The sequence below is a fragment of the Nematostella vectensis genome, chromosome 2 (assembly GCF_932526225.1).
Source record: "Nematostella vectensis chromosome 2, jaNemVect1.1, whole genome shotgun sequence".
Lineage (NCBI taxonomy): Eukaryota > Metazoa > Cnidaria > Anthozoa > Actiniaria > Edwardsiidae > Nematostella > Nematostella vectensis.
Genome location: NC_064035.1, coordinates 17,462,742 through 17,488,673, shown reverse-complemented (window position 1 = coordinate 17,488,673; position 25,932 = coordinate 17,462,742). Strand labels below are relative to the sequence as shown.

The 25,932-nt window shown below is 40.2% G+C and overlaps 2 protein-coding genes across 7 annotated transcripts in view; one reads left to right on the top strand and one right to left on the bottom strand.

Moving 5' to 3' along the window:
* The window catches only part of LOC5515780, a 56,697-nt gene extending 46,195 nt beyond the window's left edge, over positions 1-10,502 (bottom strand). Inside the window, exons 1-7 of one of the 3 annotated variants that reach the window (XM_048723619.1) lie at positions 10,321-10,502; positions 10,149-10,200; positions 4,361-4,603; positions 3,036-3,269; positions 1,855-2,115; positions 1,206-1,477; positions 143-287 (exon numbers count right to left, since the gene is read on the bottom strand). In XM_048723619.1, coding sequence (XP_048579576.1) covers positions 143-287; positions 1,206-1,477; positions 1,855-2,115; positions 3,036-3,269; positions 4,361-4,603; positions 10,149-10,200; positions 10,321-10,338 — 1,225 coding nt within the window. In that variant the 5' untranslated portion in view covers positions 10,339-10,502. The other 2 variants (XM_048723620.1, XM_048723621.1) reach the window with 2 other exon arrangements.
* An 8,231-nt stretch (positions 10,503-18,733) lies between these two features.
* On the top strand, positions 18,734-24,689 carry LOC5515837 (mitochondrial potassium channel). 4 transcript variants are annotated; one of them, XR_004296976.2, is made up of 4 exons: positions 18,734-19,552; positions 20,625-21,311; positions 23,092-23,295; positions 23,573-24,689. XR_004296976.2 is itself a non-coding variant. In XM_032385532.2 (3 exons), exons 1-2 carry the CDS (start codon positions 18,874-18,876, stop codon positions 21,308-21,310), a joined length of 1,365 nt encoding a protein of 454 aa, XP_032241423.1. In that variant the 5' UTR covers positions 18,734-18,873; the 3' UTR covers position 21,311; positions 23,092-24,689. The 4 variants fall into 4 exon arrangements, 3 of the variants coding, with proteins under 3 accessions (XP_032241423.1, XP_032241424.1, XP_001635950.2); XM_032385532.2 differs by having other exon boundaries at positions 23,092-24,689; XM_032385533.2 differs by lacking the exons at positions 23,092-23,295; positions 23,573-24,689 and adding an exon at positions 21,746-22,903.
* Positions 24,690-25,932: the final 1,243 nt, after the last annotated feature.

Sequence of the window (25,932 nt, the reverse complement as noted above, 5' to 3'; positions counted from 1 at the left end):
AGTGAACCATACATTAACACACTGTACCACACAAGCTGTACCTAGGGACCACCTGCACAGTGAAACATACATTAGCACACTGTACCAGCCACGCAACAAACTCCCTACAAACATCAAAACACAGGATTATCATGGAATTTACCTTCAGTCAGCAGCCGTCCATACAGTTCCAAAGCAATAGATCCGACGCCGCTTGAAATTTCAACTGCAGTGAATTCGACTTTGGTCGCAATTATGGAGGACTTGAATACGAACTGTCTTCTATCTCCGTCTGATAAGGTGTATACCTACAGCATCATACGAAGACCAGTCATCAGTGATAAGATCAGTTAGGGCGCAGAATTGTGAATGCCTCCCCCCACCCTGTACCAATGTACTTGTTATACATGACGCATTTTGTAATTATTGACGCACTTTGTAATACCTGAAGCACTTTATAATAATTGACGAACTTTGTAATACCTGACGCACTTTGTAATACGTGACGCACTTTGTAATACGTGACGCATTTTGTAATTATTGACGCACTTTGTAATACCTGAAGCACTTTAAATTAATTGACGCACTTTGTAATACCCGACGCACTTTGTAATACGTGACGCATTTTGTAATACTTGACGCACTTTGTAATACCTGACGCACTTTGTAATACCTGACGCACTTCGTAATACCCCATGCATTTTGTAATACCTGACGCACTTTGTAATACCTGACGCAGTTTGTAATACCTGAAGCACTTTGTAATACCTGACGCACTTTGTTATACCTGACGCACTTTGTAATACCTGACGCACTTTGAAATACCTGACGCACTTTGTTATACCTGACGCACTTTGTAATACCTGACGCACTTTGTTATACTTGACGCACTTTGTAATACCTGACGCACTTTGTTATACCTGACGCACTTTGTAATACCTGACGCACTTTGTAATACCTGACGCACTTCGTAATACCCCACGCATTTTGTAATACCTGACGCACTTTGTTATACTTGACGCATTTTGTAATACCTGACGCACTTTGTAATACCTGACGCACTTTGTTATACCTGACGCATTTTGTAATACCTGATACGCACTTTGCTAAAACAAATAAGTGCGTCTTGTATGACAAACTGCGTTTTGCACTATTGTGAAATTTTCTTTTGAAATTTCCTTCTAAGTGTTAAAGCACCCTTCACATCCGTTTCTGAATCAACCTACCTTGCCTTCACCGTTTTCACTGTAAGTCATCAAGGTTGATGATTGCCTCAGGTCCTGGTATTTGATGGATAGTTTAGACACGTATTTCGCGCTTGAGCCACGGATAGCGAATCCGTTTATCTTTTGTGGTATTGGAAAGGTAATGCTGACAGTGGAACCTTGGGAAATGTCCATACCGCTCCCATGATCGCTCATGCGAACTTGATCAGCATAAGGAACGATCTGACTATTGGGAATTCTTCCATCGCCCATTCCCAATGGCAAAAACGAGTCTAGAAGAAAATATTTCTATAAATATTTAGATCAAAAATCGAAACCTTCTCTGTCACAGACAAATAACACAGGTACAAGCAAGCGGACAGCCTCGCGACCGTGAAACGTAGCCGGTCTATAGAAATTGGCCGCTTACAGTAATGGATGTAGCCAAATAAAGTACTTGAGCAAGAAGTTAATGTTTTTGGACCCGGTGGATTTGTTGCTTGGTCGTTAAATAGTTGACCGCTTTGAAGGTGGTAAGTTCACGGGTCATATATTGTTACGCAAATCATACTTATATGAGACCATATCAGACAGGCCAAATTCTTTATTGGTACATACCCATATAAAAGACTTCCATATCAGACAGGCCAAATTCTTCATTGGTACATACCCATATAAAAGACTTCCATATCAGACAGGCCAAATTCTTCAGTCCCTGAAAGTTGGATGACACCTCTCGCGTGGTTCTCATTTTCTGGGTGCTCTCCTAAATCGAGCAAAGTCCCAAACTTTGGTCCTTTTACTGGGTCGGTAAATAGCACTTCTCCGTTGGTTATTGGGTGTTTATAGTCAGAAAACTGGCCTTTTTTGAGTAGAGAGAAAACAAATGCGCCTTCACCTCCTGTTGCTCCTTTTCGGGAACCAGATGGTCCTAGACAAAAGAGAAAATGAGGTTCGTTTTTATTATCACTTTATTAACACATTTGAGTGGATCAAGCGGCAAAAAGTGAACGTAAACGTTATTTTTCTTTTCTATAAGGTCAGGTAAACAACTCGAACAAATTTTGCCCTAATGGTTTAGGCAGATATACATATTAATGAGTCATTTCCTCGAGGACATCTCTCGCAGATGAGGGCTTTCTGGGAAACGATGATGGAAGGTCAGGGATCGGATCAGGATTCACGGGGATCGGAACGGGATTCAAGGGGATCGGATCAGGATTTACGAGGTATCTGGCCTACGACGCATGGCGAGCAAAGCGAGCTAACAGTTATGTACCTATCCTAACAAATTAGAACGGTCAGTTTTAGTAAATGTTCACTCAAGTATAATATGGTACAAGGATAGGATTTGACGATCCTACAATAAGAAATTATCCACTTTTTGTCGGCAAGGGAAGTTGCGGGCGCATCCTGCGTACCCCCAGTGTACCCACCTGTCTCGCCAGCGTACAGCTCTTCTTACAAACACTTTTTCAGTGCAGTCTTGCCTTAGTCAAACTTTGTATTTCTACTTTACATCAGTGGAAGCTCTATCTTTGAAGATTGAAAAATCTGAATTCTCAATTTTTTTTCTCTATTGTAAGCGGACAATCCCAACTATGATCGGTTTATAATACATATTTATAAGGACGCACATAACATAATAATTCGGTTGTTTTGCGAAGCGAGAACGCCTTGGCAATCCTCATGGAATTGAGCTGTAGATTAATTTTGTCCACTTCATTTGATAGTGAAATAAACCTAATGTAAATCTCTTAGGATTCCGTCGTACAGCAAATAAAAAAGAAACAATCCTTATGAAAACTTTATGAGAATTCCAAACATGACAAAGGAGTAAATTATAGTTACCTCCCCAGCTGGCAGATGAATAGCCCCCGAATACAGCCTCGTCGCGCACTTTAACCAGTGTCAATGTCGGACCCTTGAAGTCGCAGCGGCGATGAAACTCGCTCATGCTCCAGCCATGTTCATATGCGCGGTAACACTTAACCCAGCGTGCTCCGCTAGGACTCGCATTTGACAGGTAACCCTGGAGCTTCGTGTGATAGCTTGTCACGTCGCCGAGAATCGCTGAGATGAATCCTGTATACCAAGAGAGGAACGAATTTTACGACATATTGAACGAATTTGGAAATCAGCCCATATTCAGAGGGTTGGCCTTATGAGCCCATACGTGTTGCTATCTGTAATCGCACTTTGATTAATATTTTTATTACTGAAAACCTTTTTGCAGCAAGGCCTTTTTAAAGAATGTCCATCGTCCACTCCTTTGTTATTGTTTATTATTAAATGCAGCCATCTACGAATAAAGTCTGATATGTTATTGACTGTATTTAATTGTATTTATCTTGGTTACTCGCTTGAATTAGCCGACGGAACTGGATTGCCTTGTGTGACTCGATATTGAGCGGGAGCATAAAATGGCGGCGTGATTCGCCTTTTTTAATGGACAATTGAAAAAGATTGGACTTTGAGAATATATGTCGTAACCCACGATAAATCCTGGTACTAATAGAAAGCCATGGTGTGTTGGTCTGTCTCCGGTTTAGTCTGCGTAGCAAGCGTTCTCGTGTGTCTCGAGGTAAAAGAAACCCAGAGGAATGGAAAATAACGAAAAGATGTGTAGGATGATTTTGTGCGCTCGCCCCATTTTTCGCTTGGTCAAAATCTCGCTTATCGAACTTCTTGCCGGTTTTTCCAGCCTTATTATCTCCAGGATTATCTTCTAGGGTTTCCAAAGGCTTTACGTTTAGTCAGACCTTAAAAACCAACTAGATTCTGCACATATCATATTCATTTCACAGAAAAATTGATGCCTACTATTTTCTAAATTCGGATGAAATAAACAAAAAAAAAACGTTCTTTTGTCAAATATCTGTCCATATCCTTTGTCCAATTTTCTTAGTACGGCATCCATAACAATATTTTTCTCTAACTAATGTGCCTCATCTGTAGGGGTATCTTTCAGTTAGAAAACCGCCAATGAATCGAAATAGCTTCGCGGACTTTCTGTGGTGTATAAACTTCTTGGGGACAACCGGACATTGCGCCGCACACTCGTCGCATCGCCACAGGACCCCCGTGAGGCCTTGTTTCTGCACTTGTGCTTTCTGGTAAAATCGATGCCTTCGGAGGAGGCTACCTATAACTAATGCTGAGGACTTGCTGCTTACCTTTATAGCGCAGCCAAAAGCTAATGCCTAAGCCCCCTTCACAGCTGTCGCTACCCAGATTCGTCAGACACGAAGGCTGTTCCATGTGCACGGCTTTGTAGCCCGGGTTTTCGATACTCAATACTCCCAAACGGCCATTAGACGCGTTGCCATCACGCGATCTCCATCTCGCATTGTCATCTGCGTAAAATGCCTTTGCGTTGTCTTCATCGCCTTGATCCATAACAAAGCGATAGAGGACGTCTATTTGAGGGAAGCAAGTTAATATGTTTTAATGATTCAGTCATTTTGGCAGTAGTAGTCTGCAAGGTCGATTTAACCCTAAGGGATAGCACTTTGGGTGTGGCCAACAGCCATTCTTACCCCTAAAAGATAGCTCATTAGGTGTGTTCGAAGCAATTTTTAACTCAAAGCAATATTTTTAGTTCCTGAATTGCGGTCCCACGATGCCAGGAGCACATCTCTTTTCTGACTACATTTATATCTAGTTGTTAGGATGTGATGACCAACCCGACCAACCAGACCCCCTAAGGGATAACAGTAGCTCCTGCCCCCCCCCCCCCCCCCTGGGATTCATCTAATAAATAAGACAGAGGTGATTGTCGGCAAAATCAATTTTAACCGAAAGAGATAGCACTTTCGGGTGAGGTCTGCAGCAATTCTTGACCCTTAGAGATATATACACCTTTTTTTTAGATACGATAGAAATGACTCAGTTCATCAGCGAAAATGTTTCTTACAAATCTGTGGAACTGACTGAACTGGACTTGATTGTCCACTTCTCAGTCACCCTTTTACAACTTCACGGTTCGAAAATGAATGCCCACTACTTTAACTTAGGATATTGTTTAAAGCCTCACGAGTATGCGAATTCAATACTTTTAGTCCATACTTTTAGTTCTTGAGCTGTTATAACTCAAGTTTCGCTAAGACGAAATACGTCGCATCTACAGATTGATTAGTAATAAGCTATATTCCTATATAGGTGGTACCCAAGCATTGCTGGCAAATTTTCCATATCTTTTACTATAGATGTGGCTAAACTAGCCTCGTCCCCAAGCTACTCCCTTGCTGTCAGCTCCATGATGCTTTGCGCACAGACTCACACTTTTCAATATTGACGGAAGCTAGAACTATTGAAAAATTTCATAGTTCCCTCTTCGAAGAGAGGGAGAAGAAAAAATAATGTGCTAATGTGTTCCAAGTCAATGTGCTATAGCTGTTAGATTGTCTCGTTTGTCAAGGTTCCCGAGAGTTCCAAAGACGGGTCACCAGTCGCAGAAAGAGCATGTCATTTTTGCGTCTTATTACTATATCACGGGAGCGAAGGTCAAAATTTTTCAAAACTAGGTGCGCCAATTATATTATTGAGAATGTAGGATTTGCTTATAAATTAAAGTGCATCTAAAGGAATAAAAGCGATATCCTCCAGGGTCATTCATCGATATCTAATATCTACTATGCAAGAAGAATCGCTATTATCCAAAAGATCATCTTTGTAAAACACCTTTGTCGCAGAATACCTTAAAACAACTCTACAACAATACAACGTATTTTTGCCATAACAAGACGAGACATTTGAGGGCAATCGATGTATGGCTCGGCGAAATCGAAAAATTAGGAAGCGAAAAGGAAACTGGAAGAGAAGCTTGTCAGCCGTCTAAATGGTTTGACAACAGTAGAATCGTGAGTGTGGTATCTGTAGGTACTAACGAAAGGAATTATGTGAGTTAACTCATAAAATTTATTGTGTCTTATTTCATGGTCGCATCACGCGAGGGCGACTGCTCGTCACATACCTTATTGCAGTTTTTAAGAATTATTTTTACGAACCCATGCGCTCCGGTCTTCGATTTTACGCTACTTTTGTTTGAACCCTTCAAGTTGTACATTCAGATACAGTTCGATGACCAGTTCCGTAGCAGTCCTAGTTCCGTATCACTCGGCATTTGTTTATATCTTTTTGCCTTAAATTTTGTTGATTTGAACAATCCAAAACTACCTAAATGATACACAACTATGGTTTGTTAAGAAAGTATTGTTATTTCGAAGCGATTTTCATAATTGTTGCTCAAATAAGCGGCGTTTACTGCACAGTGAATTGACCCACGTCACGAAATCAGATGAAAACAATACCCTTAACAAAAATGTCCTAATTTTTATACGAATGCTTGGAAGAAAGAATTTCCGTTAATGTGTATGTTTTTTTTTTCTGACTTGATGCGATTTTTGCGATTTACATTGCTTTTAGTTTTTCGTGCTTCTCGGAGGTCGTGGGATTAAGTTCCGTATCACCCTGTGCCCATAGTGTGTTTTTGATTTTACTGCAGATATAAAGCCGCAAAAAGGATTGATTTGATTATCCCGTTCTCAATTAATCATTTTATTCCCAGTAATGTTAATTTTAAACGGTTAGTTTTTATTATGTGGCACTTTTATTTCAGTCATTCGGCTGAATAAAAAAGAACTTCATTTTAAAGACAACCTCCTTGATGTTAGTTAGCGCTCGATAAAATATTATTCTATATCAAAATGACTGAAACTGTGATTGGTATATCAATATGCTAGGATGATTAAATAAAACGGCCAGGATTAATCATAGTTAAATCATTAGCTGGCTAACTTACAAAGGGATATGGGATTGTTATTGCAGAACTCTTTTAAAAAAGAACGACAACAACGCATTGGCGGCCGTAACTCATTCACATTTTGTTCTTGTAAATAAAAACGGCTTTTTGTTGAGCTCTCGTGCACGAAAATTATCAAAATAAATCACCCAATTTTAGGCTCACCTTATCCTCTACATTTTTGCCTTTTGTCTATTTTGCCGTTTCAGTATTTGTGTGGTTTATTTGTTAGCGACACGCGAGCGAAAGCCCATAGACGATTGTTGGTTTGTTAACCTGCTGTGCGAAGTAAAAATCATTTTTATACATTACTAAGAAAGGGATGTGATGTGTTATACAGTAAATATGTTTTTATTGATTCTCAAATGAAAAAAAAAAAAAAAAAAACTCGTACCAGACTATGGAACTATGCCCGCTGCTACGGAACTACTCCCCTATGTGCAAACAGAAAATACCATATAAATCTATAAAATTTAAAAATTTGTAGTCTTTTCTGTGCATATTATATGCATAAGTAAATTTGTATTCGTCTTAGAAAAAACAATGGGCATTGGGCCCTCCGCAAAAAAAGATAGAGCAATTTTAATATGAAGTGATACGGAACTGCTCATCGTACTGGACTGTCTCTAAAACGTAGGATATACTACCTGAAATTACGTACTGCACTGTCTCTAAAACGTAGGATATACTACCTGAAATTACGTACTGCACTGTCTCTAAAACGTAGGATATACTACCTGAAATTACGTACTGCACTGTCTCTAAAACGTTGGATATACGACCTGAAATTACGTACTGGACTGTCTCTAAAACGTTGGATATACGACCTGAAATTACGTACTGGACTGTCTCTAAAACGTTGGATATACGACTTCGAAATTAATTTTTTCCGAGTTGAAATGAGTAATTTGTAATGTTTAAATATATTTAAGCACTTGCAGGAAAATGATAATTTACTTAAGTAAAAGAAAATTATTTATTGTGCGAAAAAATACAGGTCCTTTGGCATTTCATCCAGGTTTTGGGGTCATACATTAAAATAATTCAAATTATATGTAAGCTATATAAATATCTAAAGGACCCATCTTTTAGCGAGATACCATTTGGTGCGAGGTGAAATTGCTCAAATCCACAACAGTGGGTGCTGGCTTTTTGTGGGTTGCGCAAACTAAGCGATGAAAATGGCAAAAACAAAAACTGATCAAATAAGGGGCGTAGCCAGGGGAGTGGTCCAGCCCCCCCCCCCCCCCATAGCAGCCAAAAATACAGTAAATGTATGAGACATCTGAAATACAGTAGAAAATGCCTTAAAAGGGCCTTTTGGGCCCCCTTCTGTTTAAAATCCTGGCTACGCCGCTGCAAACCATCCCGATCGAGAATCTAACTGTTGGGAAGACAGGGGGGTGCCTACAATATCAGTTACATACTATTTATCACAAATGCTTTTTGCATCCTTTTGACAGGGAATGTTTACATTTGAAAAGGCAGAAGAGCGCACGGCTCGTAAAATACAATGTCATAAGCTTACACGAGACGAAAATATGATCATTGTTTGGGCGATTCTTCTAGCATAGGAGTTCTTAGATATCGATGATTGAACCGTTTTGGAGGATATCGCTTTTATTCCTTCAGATCACTTTAACATGCGTGCATTTATTTATTTTTAATTATTCAGTTATTGCAGTTTGCATTTATAATATAACACATTTTATCGGTCGCCGGCTCCGCCGTCCCTAGCTAAGCGCTTGCTGTCAATCAAACTGCAAGCTAATTTCACGAAAGCACGAATACTGTTGCCAGGGCAACCAAACAATTGTCCCGAGACAAATACCAGCAACCGTTTTCCCTTCCTAAAATCGCCCGACGGTTACAGGGTTTGAGGCAAAAAACAAATCTTAAATCACTAGCTCTGATATAGTATACCTTTTTTTTTATAAAGCCGCAATGTTTTGGTTCAAATCGTCTTTTCGCTTCTCGCTACCAATTGTACCAACGGACGAGTACGGAACACCAGATATATATATTATAATAGTTAGATAATAGGGAATATGACCGACAATGTTTGTCCGTTATAATTGAGATTGCTTTCGCATGAGGAAGGTTTCTATTAGGTTTTTTCACGTGACGATGAAGGTTAAAAAGTAAAACATAATTATATATTTTTTTAAGCCCCTGAACTCTTTATGTGGCCGGAAAGCAGTCCCCAAATTTATCATAATTACAATGCGCGTTTGTATGAAAGTTGATATCTTATCATTTTACAAGTAAATCAGTATTTTATCAGCGTTTGTTGATAAACATGATTTAGAGGTTGTGTGGGATAGCAGACACACTTTCGCATTTGGTTAGTAGGGCCGTAGTTAGCACGGGGGCAGGGGGCACCTTCTCCCTTCGAAGAGCAGGAATTTTACAAAAACATATGAAAAAATATAGTCTTCCCCCAAAGCAAATAAAAGGAATATCTAAAGCCTGGCCCCCTGAACAAATTTTCTAGCAACAGGACTGAGAGTGTTTTAAAACCTAATAATTCAATAAAAATATATATTAAATAAGTTCATTTAACTCGCCAGTCAACCCTTTATATCACGAAACAATCAGTTCACGCAAAACTTATTTTCGACTGAGAAACTAAAATATGGCAGTACAAGACATATTTATTTTTCTAAATAAGGAATCCTTCTACAAGGATCTATAATTACCTTTACCAGTATTTATAAATATTTAATTCGATGAAATTTTGAAATTCAAAGTGGAGTTAATGTTTGCCAGGTGAAATTGTCCCGTTTCTAAAATTCAGCAAAAATTGCCCTTAGTGATAAGCAGCATGTGCAAAGTCTAAGAAGTGTTGTGCGAAGTAACATTTCAATATTTGATAACAAAAAAGCTACAGATTAAAATGAAAATAAAAGCCTATAAAACATGTCCTCCAATACATATAGAATACACCAAAAAAAACTTTCTTACTATTTAGACTAACTTTTCAATGCAAAAAAGTGGTACTTGACTTACTGTTCTTACTGTTCCAGCGATATGGAACATGTTTGGTACTTGGTAATAGGAAGTTTTATGTTTTCAGGTTTTTTTTTTTTTTTTTTTTTTTTTGAGAATCCGGATAATTAACTGTCTCAAACAAGTTAAATTAGTTAATAGCTTTAACTTACTCGGATTTGAAGTAGCCAAATGCCATTGAAAAAGCATCAAAACAAGTGATAACTGAAAAAATAAACAGGAAATACGCACATCGTGAGCTGATAGAGTTATGATTATACGCATTATAAGCATAAAGGGAATTCCTTGATGAAAAGTTGAAATTCTTAACTTAAGATCGCTTACCTTAGCAGTCTCAAGCATCTCAAGTTCAGCACCTTTTGGAAGGGCTTTATCCGTTTATTATTATTTGCGAGATGGACATGAAGTGAATGTTGTCCTAGATAGTCGTAGAATGCAGATTCGTAGAATGCAGAGTTGGCTAAATTAATCCTAGACAGGTGCTTTGACAAATGCAAGAGGTAAGAATGAACAAGTCAAATGCTAATTAGTTCGGTCAGTGACTCGGGGCAAAGAAAACGCGTCATGTTTCCAAGGAATTCAATGAGAAAATAGCCTACAAAATGTCAATATTCTTCTCACAATCAATTTTGTTAATATAAACATAAAATAAAATTTATTCCGAAGTATAGATAACATAAATAACTTTAAGACTATGAAAACAACAAACATCATAATAATTTTTCGCTATGTTATTTTTTTTAAACCTACTCAAACCCAATCTGTTTCTCATTCTGCCTTATCCTAATGGACTACAGAGAGAAATGAATGTTGCACAACAAATCATCGGGATTTACGAAGATTCGATATCCCAGAAAAGATTATCATTTTACACTAAAGAAATATTTATGTTTAGTAGCTGCAAGGAGTTAAAATAGGCCGAAATGTTGTGCATGCGCCTGATAAATGTGTTAATTATTTATTATTTTCAGAATTCTTTAAGAAAAGGTGACAATTATGATTAAATACTGGAGTTGATCAAAATAAAAGATGTTTTGACAGGCATAATTCCCAAGTCATTTCGTTGAAGCACGTATTTGAGAAAACTGCCATTGTTTTGGCGTCCTCTTCTAGCGTCTAGGAATAGCATATTCACCGAAAATTAGTATTAACTTCGTTCTGAAGTTGTCCTTCTCGCAACCTCTCGAGTTCGAGCTTTAGTTGCCTTACTCGTTACCCCTCGAGTAGGAGTTGCTCTACTCGATACCATCGAGTTGGAGTTACCCTTACTCACTACCCCTCGAGTTGAAGTTGCCCAACTCGTTACCCTGGAGTTGGAGTTTCTCTACTCGTTACCCTCAAGTCGAGGCTGTTCTACTCGTTACCCCTCGAGTAGGAGTTGCTCTATTCGATACCATCGAGTTGGAGTTGCCCTTACTCACTACCCCTCGAGTTGAAGTTGCCCAACTCGTTACCCTGGAGTTGGAGTTGCTCTACTCGATACCATCGAGTTGGAGTTGCCCTACTCGTTACCCTTGAGTAGGAGATGCTCTACTCGTTACCATCGAGTTGGAGTTACCATTGTTCGCTACCCCCGAGTTGAAGTTGCCCTACTCCGTACCCTCGAGTAGGAGTTGCCCTTATCGTTACTCTCGAGTTGGAGTTGCCCTTACTCGCTCCCCTCGAGCTGGAGTTGCCCTACTTGCCACCCTTGAGTTAGAGTTGCCCTACTCTTACTCTCGAGTTGGAGTTGCCCAACTCGTTACCCTCGAGTTGGAGTTGCCCTACTCGCTACACTCGAATTGGAGTTGCCCTACTTGTTACCCTCGAGTTTGAGTTGCCCTACTCGTTACCCTCGAGTTGGAGTTGCCCTACTCGCTACCCTCTAGTTGGAGTTGCCCTACTCGCTACCCTCGAATTGGAGTTGCCCTACTTGCTACCCTCGAGTTGGAGTTGCCCTACTCGTTACCCTCGAGTTGAAGTTGCCCTACTCGTTACACTCGAATTGGTGTTGCCCTACTCGTTACCCTTGAGTTGGAGTTGCCCTACTCGTTACACTCGAATTGGAGTTGCCCTACTCGTTACCCTTGAGTTGGAGTTGCCCTACTCGCTACCCTTGAGTTGGAGTTGCCCTACTCGTTACTCTTGAGTTGGAGTTGCCCTACTCGCTACCCTTGAGTTGGAGTTGCCCTACTCGCTACCCTCGAGTTGGAGTTGCCCTACTTGCTACCCTCGAGTTTGAGTTGCCCTACTCGTTACCCTCGAGTTGAAGTTGACCTACTTGTTACACTCGAGTTGAAGATGCCCTACTCCCTAGTCCCTTGTGTTGGAGTTGCCCTACTCGGTACCCTTGAGTTGGAAGTTCCCTACTCGCTACCCTTGAGTTGGAGTTGCCCTACTCGCTACCCACGAGTTGGAGTTGCCCTACTCGTTACACTCGAGTTTGAGATGCCCTACTCCCTCCCTTGTGTTGGAGTTGCCCTACTCACTACCTTCGAGTTTGAGTTACCCTGCTCGCTACCCTTTAAAAAGTGTTAATGGCGTTTTCGTTTGAACGCGAGAGTGATTACAGTCTAGCATGAGATTTCACCAAAATTTTAAGAATATGCTAGAACAAGACTAGGCTCATATAGCTGCAAAATATTGTTTTGTTAGCGTCATGCTAACAAATAACAACCTTTCAAATATTGCTACCGATCATGTGTGTAATTTTTATCCTGATAATTCATTGGGTACCTTATTCTGCTTAACTATCGCCTGTACTTAAATATGCGTTTTTCGCGATTTCAAAAAATTCGCGGTCGTTAATTTTTCTCGCGAAAAATAACGACCGCGAAAATCGATCTCGCTAAATTTAATGGATACAGAACAGGGCCACTTTTACGTTACTGTTAAACTGACTTTTGAGCCGATTCAAACTCGTTGGTTTTGTTTCAACTATTTTGGTCTTGTTTTTAATCGGTTAACGTCATTAAATTTTAAAAACAAAGAAAAAATTATTCGCGAAATTAAATCTTAATCTTAATCTAAAATTAAATTAATTTCCGCCATCGCGAAATGTGCCAAGAAGAATATCGCGAAACTTAATATGTGCGAAATAAAGAAGAATAAGTTTTTTTTTATTTTGATATATACTAGATGTTAAGAACATTCTTAACCAACTGACCCCTCAACCGGCTCATATCAAGAAAATGTCGTTTTTGCCAAACGCGGTCAATTCCATATAAAGGGAAGGGTCATTATATAACGGAAGGGGGGGGGGGTGGGGGGGATAGCCTGCTTGCAGGCGGTACTCGGTGTTATTAGAGAGCGCAAGTCAACACGAACGGCATCAAAAACGGCGCGCGCGCTCACGAATTGCTGAAAAACGGCGTTGACGTCCGTGACAGGAAATCTCGAACGGCAGTTTCCCAATTTTTACGTTCTATGCGCGGTCACGGACGCGGTCACGGACGCGCTCACGGACGTCAACGCCGTTTTTTAGTAATTCGTGAGCGCGCGCCGTTTTTGATGCCGTTCGTGTTGACTTGCTTGAGCTCTCTAATATCGCGAAAAACCCTCTCCGTTTGGTGTGGGCCCCGCCTGCAAGCAGGCTAGGGGGGGGGGAGGAGGGCTGGTAGGTTTAGGGGAGGGCTTCATTTTTTGAACAGGAATTCTGATCAATTTCCGGTCCTCCTAAAAGTCTGGGATTTAAAAATTATTCTCGGGAAAATCCCAGATCCCCTGCATTGCTTCGCGGCTATCCAAAGAAATTAAAGGTTATTAAAGCTTATCTCCTTATAAATAAATAGCTTGGCTAAATGGTATTGTAAGTTTTTAAACTATTATAACAAATTTTAATTAATAATAATAATAATAATAATTAATTAATTAATAATAATAATAATAATAATTAATAATAATTATATAATATAATAATATAATAATAATTAATTAATAATAATTAATAATAATTAATAATCAATAATAATTAATAATTAATTATTATAATATATAACAAATATTTGCGAGTAAGTTTTTAAACTTACAATACAATTATTAAAATAATTTAGATTGTTAGGAAGAAGATAGGAATTCGAGGTAGAGGCAAAACACAAAGGGGGGGGGGACAAAGTTATAACACGCGTAACTCTGAGGCGGTTAACCGTCGACCAACTAAGACTGCCAAATTTTGAAATGAAATAATCCGCTGGCCCCTGTACCGCTTTTGCTATCAGTAAAAATATTTGCGAATACACGCGGAAGACTTGGGAATATTCCAGATCTTACACTGTAGAATATTCGAGCGGACGCGGTGTCCACCTCATGTCTCACCACCGGGGAAGACTTGCGGAAAACACGAGTTTACACCCGTGGATTATTAGGGGAAGACATGCGAATACGAAAAAAAGGGGAGTTACCAAAGGGGGGTTATGAAGACATGCGAATATGCGCGTAAGACATGGGGAATATTTCAGATCTTACACTGTAGAATATTCGAGTAGACGCGGAGTCGACCTCATGTCTTACCACCAGGGAAGACTTGCGGAAAACACGAGTTTACACCCGTGGATTAGGGGAAGACATGCGAATACGAACCAAAGAGGGGTTACCAAAGGGGGGTTATGAAGACATGCGAATATGCGCGTAAGACATGGGGAATATTCCAGATCTTACACTGTAGAATATTCGAGTAGACGCGGAGTCGACCTCATGTCTTACCCCCGGGGAAGACTTGCGGAAAACACGAGTTTACACCCGTGGATTATTAGGGGAAGACATGCGAATACGAACAAAAGGGGGGTTACCAAAGGGGGGTTATGAAGACATGCGAATATGCGCGTAAGACATGGGGAATATTCCAGATCTTACACTTTAGAATATTCGAGCAGACGCGGTGTCCACCTCATGTCTTACCACCGGGGAATCCTTGCGGAAAACACGAGTTTACACCCGTGGATTATTAGGGGAAGACAATATGCGAATACGAACCAAAGAGGGGTTACCAAAGGGGGGTTATAAAGACATGCGAATATGCGCGTAAGACATGGGGAATATTCCAGATCTTACACTGTAGAATATTCGAGCAGACGCGGTGTACCTTATGTCTTACCACCGGGGGAGACTTGCGGAAAACACGAGTTTACACCCATGGATTAGGGGAAGACATGCGAATACGAACCAAAGAGGGGTTACCAAAGGGGGGTTATAAAGACATGCGAATATGCGCGTAAGACATGGGGAATATTCCAGATCTTACACTGTAGAATATTCGAGTAGACGCGGAGTCGACCTCATGTCTTACCCCCGGGGAAGACTTGCGGAAAACACGAGTTTACACCCGTGGATTATTAGGGGAAGACATGCGAATACGAACCAAAGAGGGGTTACCAAAGGGGGGTTATGAAGACATGCGAATATGCGCGTAAGACATGGGGAATATTCCAGATCTTACACTGTAGAATATTCGAGCAGACGCGGTGTCCACCTTATGTCTTACCACCGGGGGAGACTTGCGGAAAACACGAGTTTACACCCGTGGATTAGGGGAAGACATGCGAATACGAACCAAAGAGGGGTTACCAAAGGGGGGTTATAAAGACATGCGAATATGCGCGTAAGACATGGGGAATATTCCAGATCTTACACTGTAGAATATTCGAGTAGACGCGGAGTCGACCTCATGTCTTACCCCCGGGGAAGACTTGCGGAAAACACGAGTTTACACCCGTGGATTATTAGGGGAAGACATGCGAATACGAACCAAAGAGGGGTTACCAAAGGGGGGTTATGAAGACATGCGAATATGCGCGTAAGACATGGGGAATATTCCAGATCTTACACTGTAGAATATTCGAGTAGACGCGGTGTCCAACTTATGTCTTACCACCGGGGGAAGACTTGCGGAAAACACGAGTTTACACCCGTGGATTAGGGGAAGACATGCGAATACGAACCAAAGAGGGGTTACCAAAGGGGGGTTATGAAGACATGCGAATATGCGCGTAAGACATGGGGAATATTCCAGATCTTACACTGTAGAATATTCGAGTAGACGCGGAGTCGACCTCATGTCTTACCCCCGGGGAAGACTTGCGGAAAACACGAGTTTACACCCGTGGATTATTAGGGGAAGACATGCGAATACGAACCAAAGAGGGGTTACCAAAGGGGGGTTATGAAGACATGCGAATATGCGCGTAAGACATGGGGAATATTCCAGATCTTACACTGTAGAATATTCGAGCAGACGCGGTGTCCACCTTATGTCTTACCACCGGGGGAAGACTTGCGGAAAACACGAGTTTACACCCGTGGATTAGGGGAAGACATGCGAATACGAACCAAAGAGGGGTTACCAAAGGGGGGTTATAAAGACATGCGAATATGCGCGTAAGACATGGGGAATATTCCAGATCTTACACTGTAGAATATTCGAGTAGACGCGGAGTCGACCTCATGTCTTACCCCCGGGGAAGACTTGCGGAAAACACGAGTTTACACCCGTGGATTATTAGGGAAAGACATGCGAATACGAACCAAAGAGGGGTTACCAAAGGGGGGTTATGAAGACATGCGAATATGCGCGTAAGACATGGGGAATATTCCAGATCTTACACTGTAGAATATTCGAGTAGACGCGGTGTCCACCTTATGTCTTACCACCGGGGGAAGACTTGCGGAAAACACGAGTTTACACCCGTGGATTAGGGGAAGACATGCGAATACGAACCAAAGAGGGGTTACCAAAGGGGGGTTATGAAGACATGCGAATATGCGCGTAAGACATTGGGAATATTCCAGATCTTACACTGTAGAATATTTGAGTAGACGCGGAGTCGACCTCATATCTTACCACCGGAGATGACTTGAGGAAAACACGAGTTTACACCCGTGGATTATTAGGGGAAGACATGAGGTAGACCCGAGGTATGCACCTTTTGTCTTCCATGTTGTGAAGATTAGATGCATACTTACATCTTCCGCGTGTCTTCACACGGTGTATATTAGGGCATTACTTGTTGTAATTAATAGTCTTGAGTATATTCGGAAAATACTTAAGAAAAACAGGGGCATATTTGCCCATAGGAGGAAGACGCAAGGAAGACAGAGGAAGACTTCGAATCTTACTTAAATCCGCCCTCGGAGTATATTTGGGAATACTCGACTTTTTTTGCCGTGTACGTAAAGTGTTTTACTTATAATTGAAGAGAAAAACAGTGACTGTGACCATCTTTTGTCAATTGAAAAGGTTTCTGAAAAGAAACTAGACCTCCAAAACTTACGACAACGTTTCCTTTATATGTGTACCGGCCGTGAGAAAAAAACAAAAACAAAAACAAAATAAATAAAAACAACAAGATCAAGATATTTAGGCATCAGTCTGAGTATAAATGGTCTTGACTGATATCATCAGTCAAGGTCATCCAACCAAGGTGCTTGCAGCTACTCTTCAGCCAAATAATAGCTCAAAGCAAACCATAAATAGATATTCTAATCTTCCAGGTCCGTTTCACAATGGCCTCTCCTTGAAGGCTTCTGGAACCATCTTGCTGCCATTACAGATTACAAAGCATTCTGGGATATCCCTTTTAAAGTTCACGAAGGGGGGCCTGTCGACACGTCTTTCCAACAATTAGACAATTATTTATAGGCTATTTCTATACAAAGCTAAACAAATCAATCCATCCTGATCAGACCTGGAAGATCAGTATAAAAGAAGTTTGTAATCATTTAGGAGGCTGTGATGAGAAAACTATCATCTAGGCAAAGCAGAGAAAAATTCCTCATGAATCCACCTTTGCTTGCAAACATCCGTAAACAAAGAACTCAATTATTGCAGGGCCCTGGCCTATAATGCCTAGTGCACACTAGCGACATAACAACATAACGACATGGATGCCTAGTGCACATTAGCAACATAACATAACGACATGGCGAACTATGTTTAGCCCGACATAACGACATAGACATAATGACATAAAAGAAAAAACATGTTTATCTCTTATGTCGTTATGTCCATGTCGTTATGTCGAAGATAAGATTGCGCGCGCCCATGCCGTTATGTCGATATGTCGCTAGTGTGCACTAGGCCTTAGCGTCCCTTATGCCTAGTGCACACTAGCGACATAACGATATGGGCGCGCGCATTCTTATCTTCGACATAACGACATGGACATAGCGACATAAGAGAAAAAACATGTTTTTTCTTTTATGTCGCTATGTCCATGCCGTTATGTCGGGCTAATGCCTAGTGCACACTAGCGACATATCGACATAACGACATGGGCGCGCGCAATCTTATCTTCGACATAACGACATGGACATAACGACATAAGAGATAAACATGTTATTTCTTTTATGTCATTATGTCCGTGTCGTTATGTCGGGCTAAACATAGTGCGCGCGCCGATGTCGTTATGATGCTAGTGTGCACTAGGCATAAACATGTTGTTATGTTGCTAGTGTGCACTAGGCATTATCGAATAAGCCACCCTCCCACCCCCACAATAAATAAATAAATAAATAAATAAATAAATAAATAAATAAATAAATAAATAAATAAATAAATAAATAAATAAATAAATAAATAAATAAATAAATAAATAAATAAATAAATAAATAAATAAATAAATAAATAAATAAATAAATAAATAAATAAACAAACAAACAAACAAATAAACAAATAAACAAACAAACAAATAAATAAATAAACAAATAAATAAATAAATACAAATAAAAAGTAAGATCCGAAATCGAATCGTCAGGCTGCTAGAGCATACCCTGCATAACACCTGCTTGGGTTGCCTGTGGAAGATCGGAGAGTCGGTCCCAGCTATACCCGTATCGTACAAGATGGTGGCCGATAGCCGATAGGTGAGATACCAGATAAAAAAGCACGAGTATGAAAATATTTCGATGATAGTTACCCTCACAACAATGCATTATCTATTGCAATATGCCGCTAGAAGAGACTCTCTGCTTTCGCTAAAATATCACAAAAGTATTCAATTGACAAGAAGGCTATGTAAAAGAATAGAAGGCTCGCCAAAAAAGTACGAAGCAATACAAGTGACTTCAACTGCTATTACCCGCAAAATTCTGTCTTTCCTTTCGAAATTCACTAATAGAACGGCCACCGTAATACAATCAAAATCTGAGGCGGCGATTAGCTCTCTGTTTACGAGACTAAAGGATTCAGCCAGTGCCTTCGATGATGTCTTGGGAATTTCGGAGGTGCGTAATGCTCAAGAGAATGTGCGTAGGGCCGAAGACGAGTTTATGGAGTGTCGCAAGCGTGTTCAAACGGCCAAAAAGGAGTTAGATTTTATTCACAGTCAGCTGAGCGAAGTACGAAGACGGCTCGACCGCACTCCAAGAGACGATGAGCGTTATTTGACACTTGCTACGGAAGAGCACGGTATTCTGCGAGAGGAAAAGAAACTGAAACTAGACTTTGAAGAGATGGAGAACCTAGAAAGAGATCACTTTGCTTCTCTGTCAGCGGTTGTGAGAGATTCTCATGAAAAAGAGAGAGCAAGAGCAGAGAGGACCAAGTATTGGTCAGTGTTAGGGTCAGTTGCCGGAGCATCTTTAGGTAAGAATTGTCATTCACTCCTCGCCTGTCCTGTCTCATATCGTAACCCCACCACTAACCCCCTTTATACATGACTGTGATTACCAGCAGATTTTCCTTTAGTAGCCTTCAGCCAGGTAAAAGCTATATAGTCTGTGTTTTCGAAACAACATTACTACCAAGAGTGCAGCCATTTCCAACATCCTTACTACTTGATATTTATTTTCCTTCCAGCTAATTTTTTGGGGGGCATTCTGATTTGTAGCTGATAATGGAAGCTGATTTTCAGCCAATGTTTACTTTCCTCTATAGTCCTGCTAAATTATAAACATGATAATCTGAACAAATTTATTGGATTAATTTATTTATTTTATTACAACTAGTATATCTATGAAAAAATAGCCACCAATAGAGCAATGAAATAAAGTAATCTGTATTTTGGTACGTGTTGCAATATTGGCAACAATTTGACATGACCGTTATCAAAAGGGGATGATCATGTGCAAAATATCAATGCATGAGTTCTAAAACACCCGGGGCCATAGCAGGGGGTGAGGCACTGGGGGCAAGTACCCCTACCAATGTTTTTAAAAAGTTATAAGAAAATGACCACCAGGGGGTTAACTGTGCCCTTAATATTTTCTTAATGTTCCTTTATTGTGTCCCCTCCCCTAATATTTCAAGACCTGCTACAGCTCTGATGTCCAACACATCCACATCCAGGTGTAACTATGTGCTATAAGAGCATCAGCACATCCTGGAACCAGTTGGGTTCGAACAGAATGATGGGGTTTAGGGATTTTTGTGTGATTTGATAAATGATGTATATATTGCGATTTGATAATTGTGAAGCTGTTTTATCCACACTGATGTTAATTATTAAACTGAAATCCAAAACAGAAACTATTTCCAGGAATACTTTTTTTAAATTTACCTTTAATCTTCAGGACTACAACACAGTCTTTGTAACATTTTGGATTCTCACCTAAATACTTCTAATGTCTCCTAAATAGAATTTCGATCCAAATATCCTTCCCCTAATTACCTTACTAAATATCGTACACCATGCATTTTCTCTCTTTGTCTTTTTTAGGTATAATTGGTTCATCTATTGTGAATTACATTCGGCTTAAAGAGATTAAAAGCTCAGTGAAGGGCACTGGAGAAAGTCTGATGGAGAAAAGCAATGAGTTGAAGGAAATTCTTACAGCGCAGGACTCCACTCTCATAAGTCATTCTACTGAGATGCGCAATGCTGTTTTGTCTCAGAACCAAGAAATTTCAGATAGGCTCGCCGATCTACGAGATGCTGTGGATACTTATGCGCTGAGTGCTTCAATTGGATCAGATGTTGGAACAATCGAAGCAGGAATCAGTCTGAAGACTCTTACATCACAGTTAAGAGAACTTGTGCAACTACAGCTTGCCTCTCAAAGGGCAAAGATAGAGTATGGCTTAGAGGAGAACAAGTCAGAGAAACTAAATCTTGTTGATCAGTTTAGGTCATTGCACTTGGATGTGACAAGTAAGATGTCTGATGTTTTATCAAGATTAGAACTAATTCAAAATAACCAAATCAATGGAGCATTCACCAGTGAAGAGACTGCTCTGCCCCATATAGCTAATAAAGCAAAGAGCCCTACTTTAGACGCAATAAACCTAGGAAAGTATGCTCAAGATTTGGACGATGCAAAGTGGTGGTCAAGAATTGGAGCCATAGCTTCACTGTCATTTGGCGCATTTGGGGTTGCCGCATTTCTGTATGAAGTTATCAGATAATGTAAGTAATTCCGGGAGCACAAAGAAAGAATAACAGAGAACTTCTTATCTTGACAGAGCACTTCTTATCTTGTATTTACTACCAAAAATAGGTTACTCTGGCCACTGCAGAAACACCGACCCTAGAATCACTATACCACTTTTGACAATTTAAGGTACAGTCTTATTAGTTCCTGCAAAGCCGACTGACAAGGCCAGCTGAACAGTAGACTCCAGTAGGGCTTTGGTAGGAAGTGATTATTCTGTCCAAAAATACTAATTTAATAACTATGAGAAAGAGAACATAACCTCGGATGATCCTTTTGTGTACCGTATTGTGTCATTCTAGAAAAAGCCTACGTGCGATCAGTGCGGAACATTACCATTTTTGGTAATGTTTTGGTAACGTCGGTCGGCGTCGTTTATTTCTAATACATGATCTTCTAATACATACAGTGTGTATACTGATGGGCAGAAAACAAGGAAGAGAAAATTTGACCCGGTTACAAGGAGTGTGCGTAGTCAAGTAGTTATGGTCACCAAGAAATTCCAATTTTTTTCCGTTGTGGAGGAGAGGGATGTCGATCTGAAATCACTTTTTTAGGGTCACAATAGATTTATCCATTGGCACTCCTTTGTCAGCCTGTGCCTGCTCTGTGAAGGACCCATAAGCCGAAAATAAACCCGCAATAGGTTTAAACTAAGTCATCAGGAATAAATGGCTTCGAAAATTTGCATATAAGGGATATGATGGGAGCTTCTGTGCAGCCGAGCAATAGCACAGATTCTTAGACCAATTTCAGATTAAACAAGAAAAAATAAGCAGAATTTATTCTCTAAAAACGTTTAAAGTACTACAAAAGGAAAAGAGATTAGCAAACACAATTCAAGATAAATTCATTTTGATAAAAGTTTGATAAAAGCCCGAATGGGGCTGCAAAGCACTGTTGGATGTGGTGACCAAATTCAGCAATACTCGGAGTATTGCTGTCTTCACCCCTAACTATAGCTAGGAGTAAACGAGTTGAATATACTTTCAGTTTTCATTGGCGGATCCAGTTTTTTTCCAAGGGTGATTTAATTTATGAAAACTTTATGGAACTCTTCCATGCCCTCAATTGGCTGCACCTAAGGATAAGCTAAGTATCATTTTTGCTAAAGAAAAAGGATTCTAACGTAAACACCGCTGGGTGAATAACTGATATTGTTGTTTGTTTTCAAAGGATGTTATCCGCAAATCCATTAAAAATGATCCATCCATTTTTTTTGGGTAACAAAAGGGAACCGCAGGTTTTTATATCAATGTCAAAATTTTGTCGTACGTCAATTGTACAGAATTTTTATCCCTCTTATGAGTAACATATGTCATTCTTTAAATAAGGGTACATTTTAGCTAATATGGTTTTCGGAATTTGCTTGCTCTAAAGTGAATTCCGTTCTGCTTCTCTGTGTTGATCTCTGTAGATTCTTAGAAAAGTTAGTTTTAGAACACAATTATAGATCTTATAGATCTATTTGCTCGAGCAAATGTAAGATAGATTTCATGTTAACATTTCTGCCTCTGTTTCACTAAAAGCTAAGACGAAAACAGAATAAAAAAGAAGAATAAAAGGGTACTCTAAGAGTTTTTGAATAATCTATGGGCGTGTTAATTAAACCACCCAATTGTTTAAAGAACTCGATTTACGAGGCGTTAATATTTTGCAGGTGAAAAACATCTCTGAAGTGTGTCACATTATTGAAGTGTGTCAGCAATAGCCTGATAGAAAAAGCTAATCTTTTGTTGTTCTTTTCACTTTAAGGGGCTGGATCTATTCAAGGTCTCTCTTGTCGCTAGTCAATTAGAAATACACCAATTCATATGCAAAGAATCTGACGCGCTTTATTCATCATTTGAGCAATTACGAAAATGGGAAACGCATGCATTAGTTCCTTGACGCTGTGGTTTGAAGGCCAATATTTTGTGTATTGAATGTTGACTGGTAAACAAACTTTAACTTGACCAGGTAATGAGAAAAAGTTTATAAGCTTGATTTCTTGTTTACCTGTAAATACAGTAATGTCCTACGGTTTTCCGTCGTTGTGGTACGACAAGGAAAAGTGTGTGTTTGTCGAGGAGAATACCAAAAACACAGATACAGATTCCGTGTTACCACCACTAGACCCATCTACTGTTCGCAAAATCAACTCGGTCAACTCTTTGGAGCAAAACCGCCTTGAAAAATATTCCTCCCAGTTACAGAGAGAAAAACAAGACGCAAAAATTCGTTTCTTTCTCAACAGGCAGGATTTTGTGCGCTCTAGTTTAATCATCCAAGAAATGAAACAACTACGCAGCAAACAAAATTGTCTCAGCAAGAGTGCCGTGGCCAGGGCAAAAAGACGGCAGAGCCTTTACGCAGCTTCCAAATCCCCAGCGGTAAACGACAACAGAAATGGAGTCCTATTTCAAAATGCAACTGGAAATTTGAACTGTTCAGGTGATGGTTCGACCGAAGAGTGCAATTCCGAAGAGATAAGACCATCGTTTTTTCTCCCCCCACTGCACAAAAACACACAAATTGATTTAAGGGAAGTGAAACAGATGAAGGAGCTACAAGATGATATTGCTCAGAAAAACAAGTTGAACATTGAAGATGTAAAATCTTGTCGATATTTAAGGATTGCTTGCCGTATAAAGGAGCTTCAAGTTCAGTCAAGAGAGAATCCGCACCCGGAAACTGAAATTCTATAGACCTTCGAAGAAACATAGACTAGACCCAACGTTTCGGTCATTACAACTTTTAGTAACGATTACAGATGTGTTTTATTACTGTGAACTTGGATTTTTCTGTCAGTAAGGTAGCGTTATAAAAAGACAAGGGGTTAGCGTGGGTGTGGTAAAAGACACCGAAACGCCCACTTATTTCGTTCTAACTATACAGCGAAACCTCGATATATCGGGCAACCCTTATCCCTGCTTGCAGGCGTTTACCCGAAGTTTTTTTTTTTTTTTTTTGCTATGTTTTATCGGCTTTCGCTATGCGCCGAGTCGTGGCCGCCATCTTGTTTTGTTCTGTTCTCACATTCGCTTCCGTCTAGGCATCTTCCTTCACTTGCACGACTAGCGCTATGACATTTGAGCGCCTAAGAGTTTTCCCGCTGCGTGTAGAGCGTGCAATGTGATTGGTTGCCATACGCGGCTCTATTTGTTCTAGTCGTGCAAGTGAAGGACGATGCCTAGACCGAAGCGAGCTTCCTCGGCGATGAAACGTCAATAAACTACCCGACAGACGAAACCGCGAACACTAGCAACAACACTTAAGTAGAAAGAAAACAAGAGAAAGGGCCTCTGTTAGCAGGGTATCAAATTTCACTCAATCTTACTCTAAATATGTGAATTAAAGGTACACTTCTAACCGCCCGATTCCTGCGCAACTTGGCAAGCGCCTAGTATAGATATTGTTCTGTCACACCGTGCCGCGGATAATCAATGGCTTTTTTTGCTACGGACTTAATTAGCGCGTTGTAGCCAAAGAAGCAAAATTATTCCACGCCTAACTTTGACCTTGATTATTAATCAACGAGGCTGTGCGACGTCAAATGTAGACACGGGGTTTGTCAGTTCAGTACATAACGAAAGATATAAAGCAGATCCCGGGGGGTTACGCGCTTTTGGTGTGTATAAATAATTCGCATGTTTAAAAGTGGTCGATTTCGCACTTCGGACCCGGCAAAAGCACTCAAAATTAAGCGCGTATAAAAAATGATTATTTTAGGACGAAAGTACAATTTAACTTTAAATTGATATATAGTTTGTTGGCATTTGCTTTAATCCGACGCAAGCGCGAGCGATTTTGCCGGGACGATCGGGGTAATTACCGCTTAGGTCTACGGTATCGTTAACTGAATAACAGTAACAGCTATGCATTCGACTAACGCAGCACGATGTATAGGTACATCCAAACAAAAAGCAGCAGATTTCTTCTATTCATGACTTAATATGCAGACGTGCAGCATGCAGAGAGTATTTGCTCTTCGAATCTCCCGCGCGCGAAGGAAAAGCAAATGAATGACATACGATGTTATTTTTAGGGCTCGTGATCCACGGATGTTGCAACCAGTGCAACCTTAATTTAACAATGTCGATAGTGTGTAGATGTCACGGGACAAACTTGTCCACCTAAATGTTCCTGACATCTCCTGAACATCTTGCTAGTGCGACCGGGCACACTTTCACTTGGCTTCGTAACATGTCATGGACATCTGTCAGTTTTTGAGCTTATCTAAACAGAGATGTCCTGAACATCTTGCTAGTGCAACCGGGCCCTAATGGTTAGCGACCTAGTTTCTGACTGGTCAAATCCGTTGATGACCTCTCAAAAAAAATAAGATTATTCCCAGAAGCTCACCATCTGTGATCAATTATAACTAATGACATTTTCCTCCCCCAGCTAACAAGCGGCTTTAGGTGTTAAGTATTTTAAGGTGCCCCCCTTACAATTGATAATCTAGTTACTGGTCACTTTTCTCTTGTAAGGTGGGTAGTCTGGTATGCCTCGGCTGCGTTCTCCAACCTTCAAAATTCCTTGGTGAAGGCGCCTACCTACCTGTTTGCTCACCATACTACCTACCCTTAGAGAGCGAATAAATGCTTGTAAACG

Excerpts from the sequence above, each read along its gene's own strand:
- LOC5515837 (XM_032385532.2), top strand. The coding sequence starts at position 18,874 with ATGATAGTTACCCTCACAACAATGCATTATCTATTGCAATATGCCGCT. Across the intron at positions 19,553-20,624 it reads AGTTGCCGGAGCATCTTTAG|GTATAATTGGTTCATCTATT; the intron begins GTAAGAATTGTC and ends TGTCTTTTTTAG.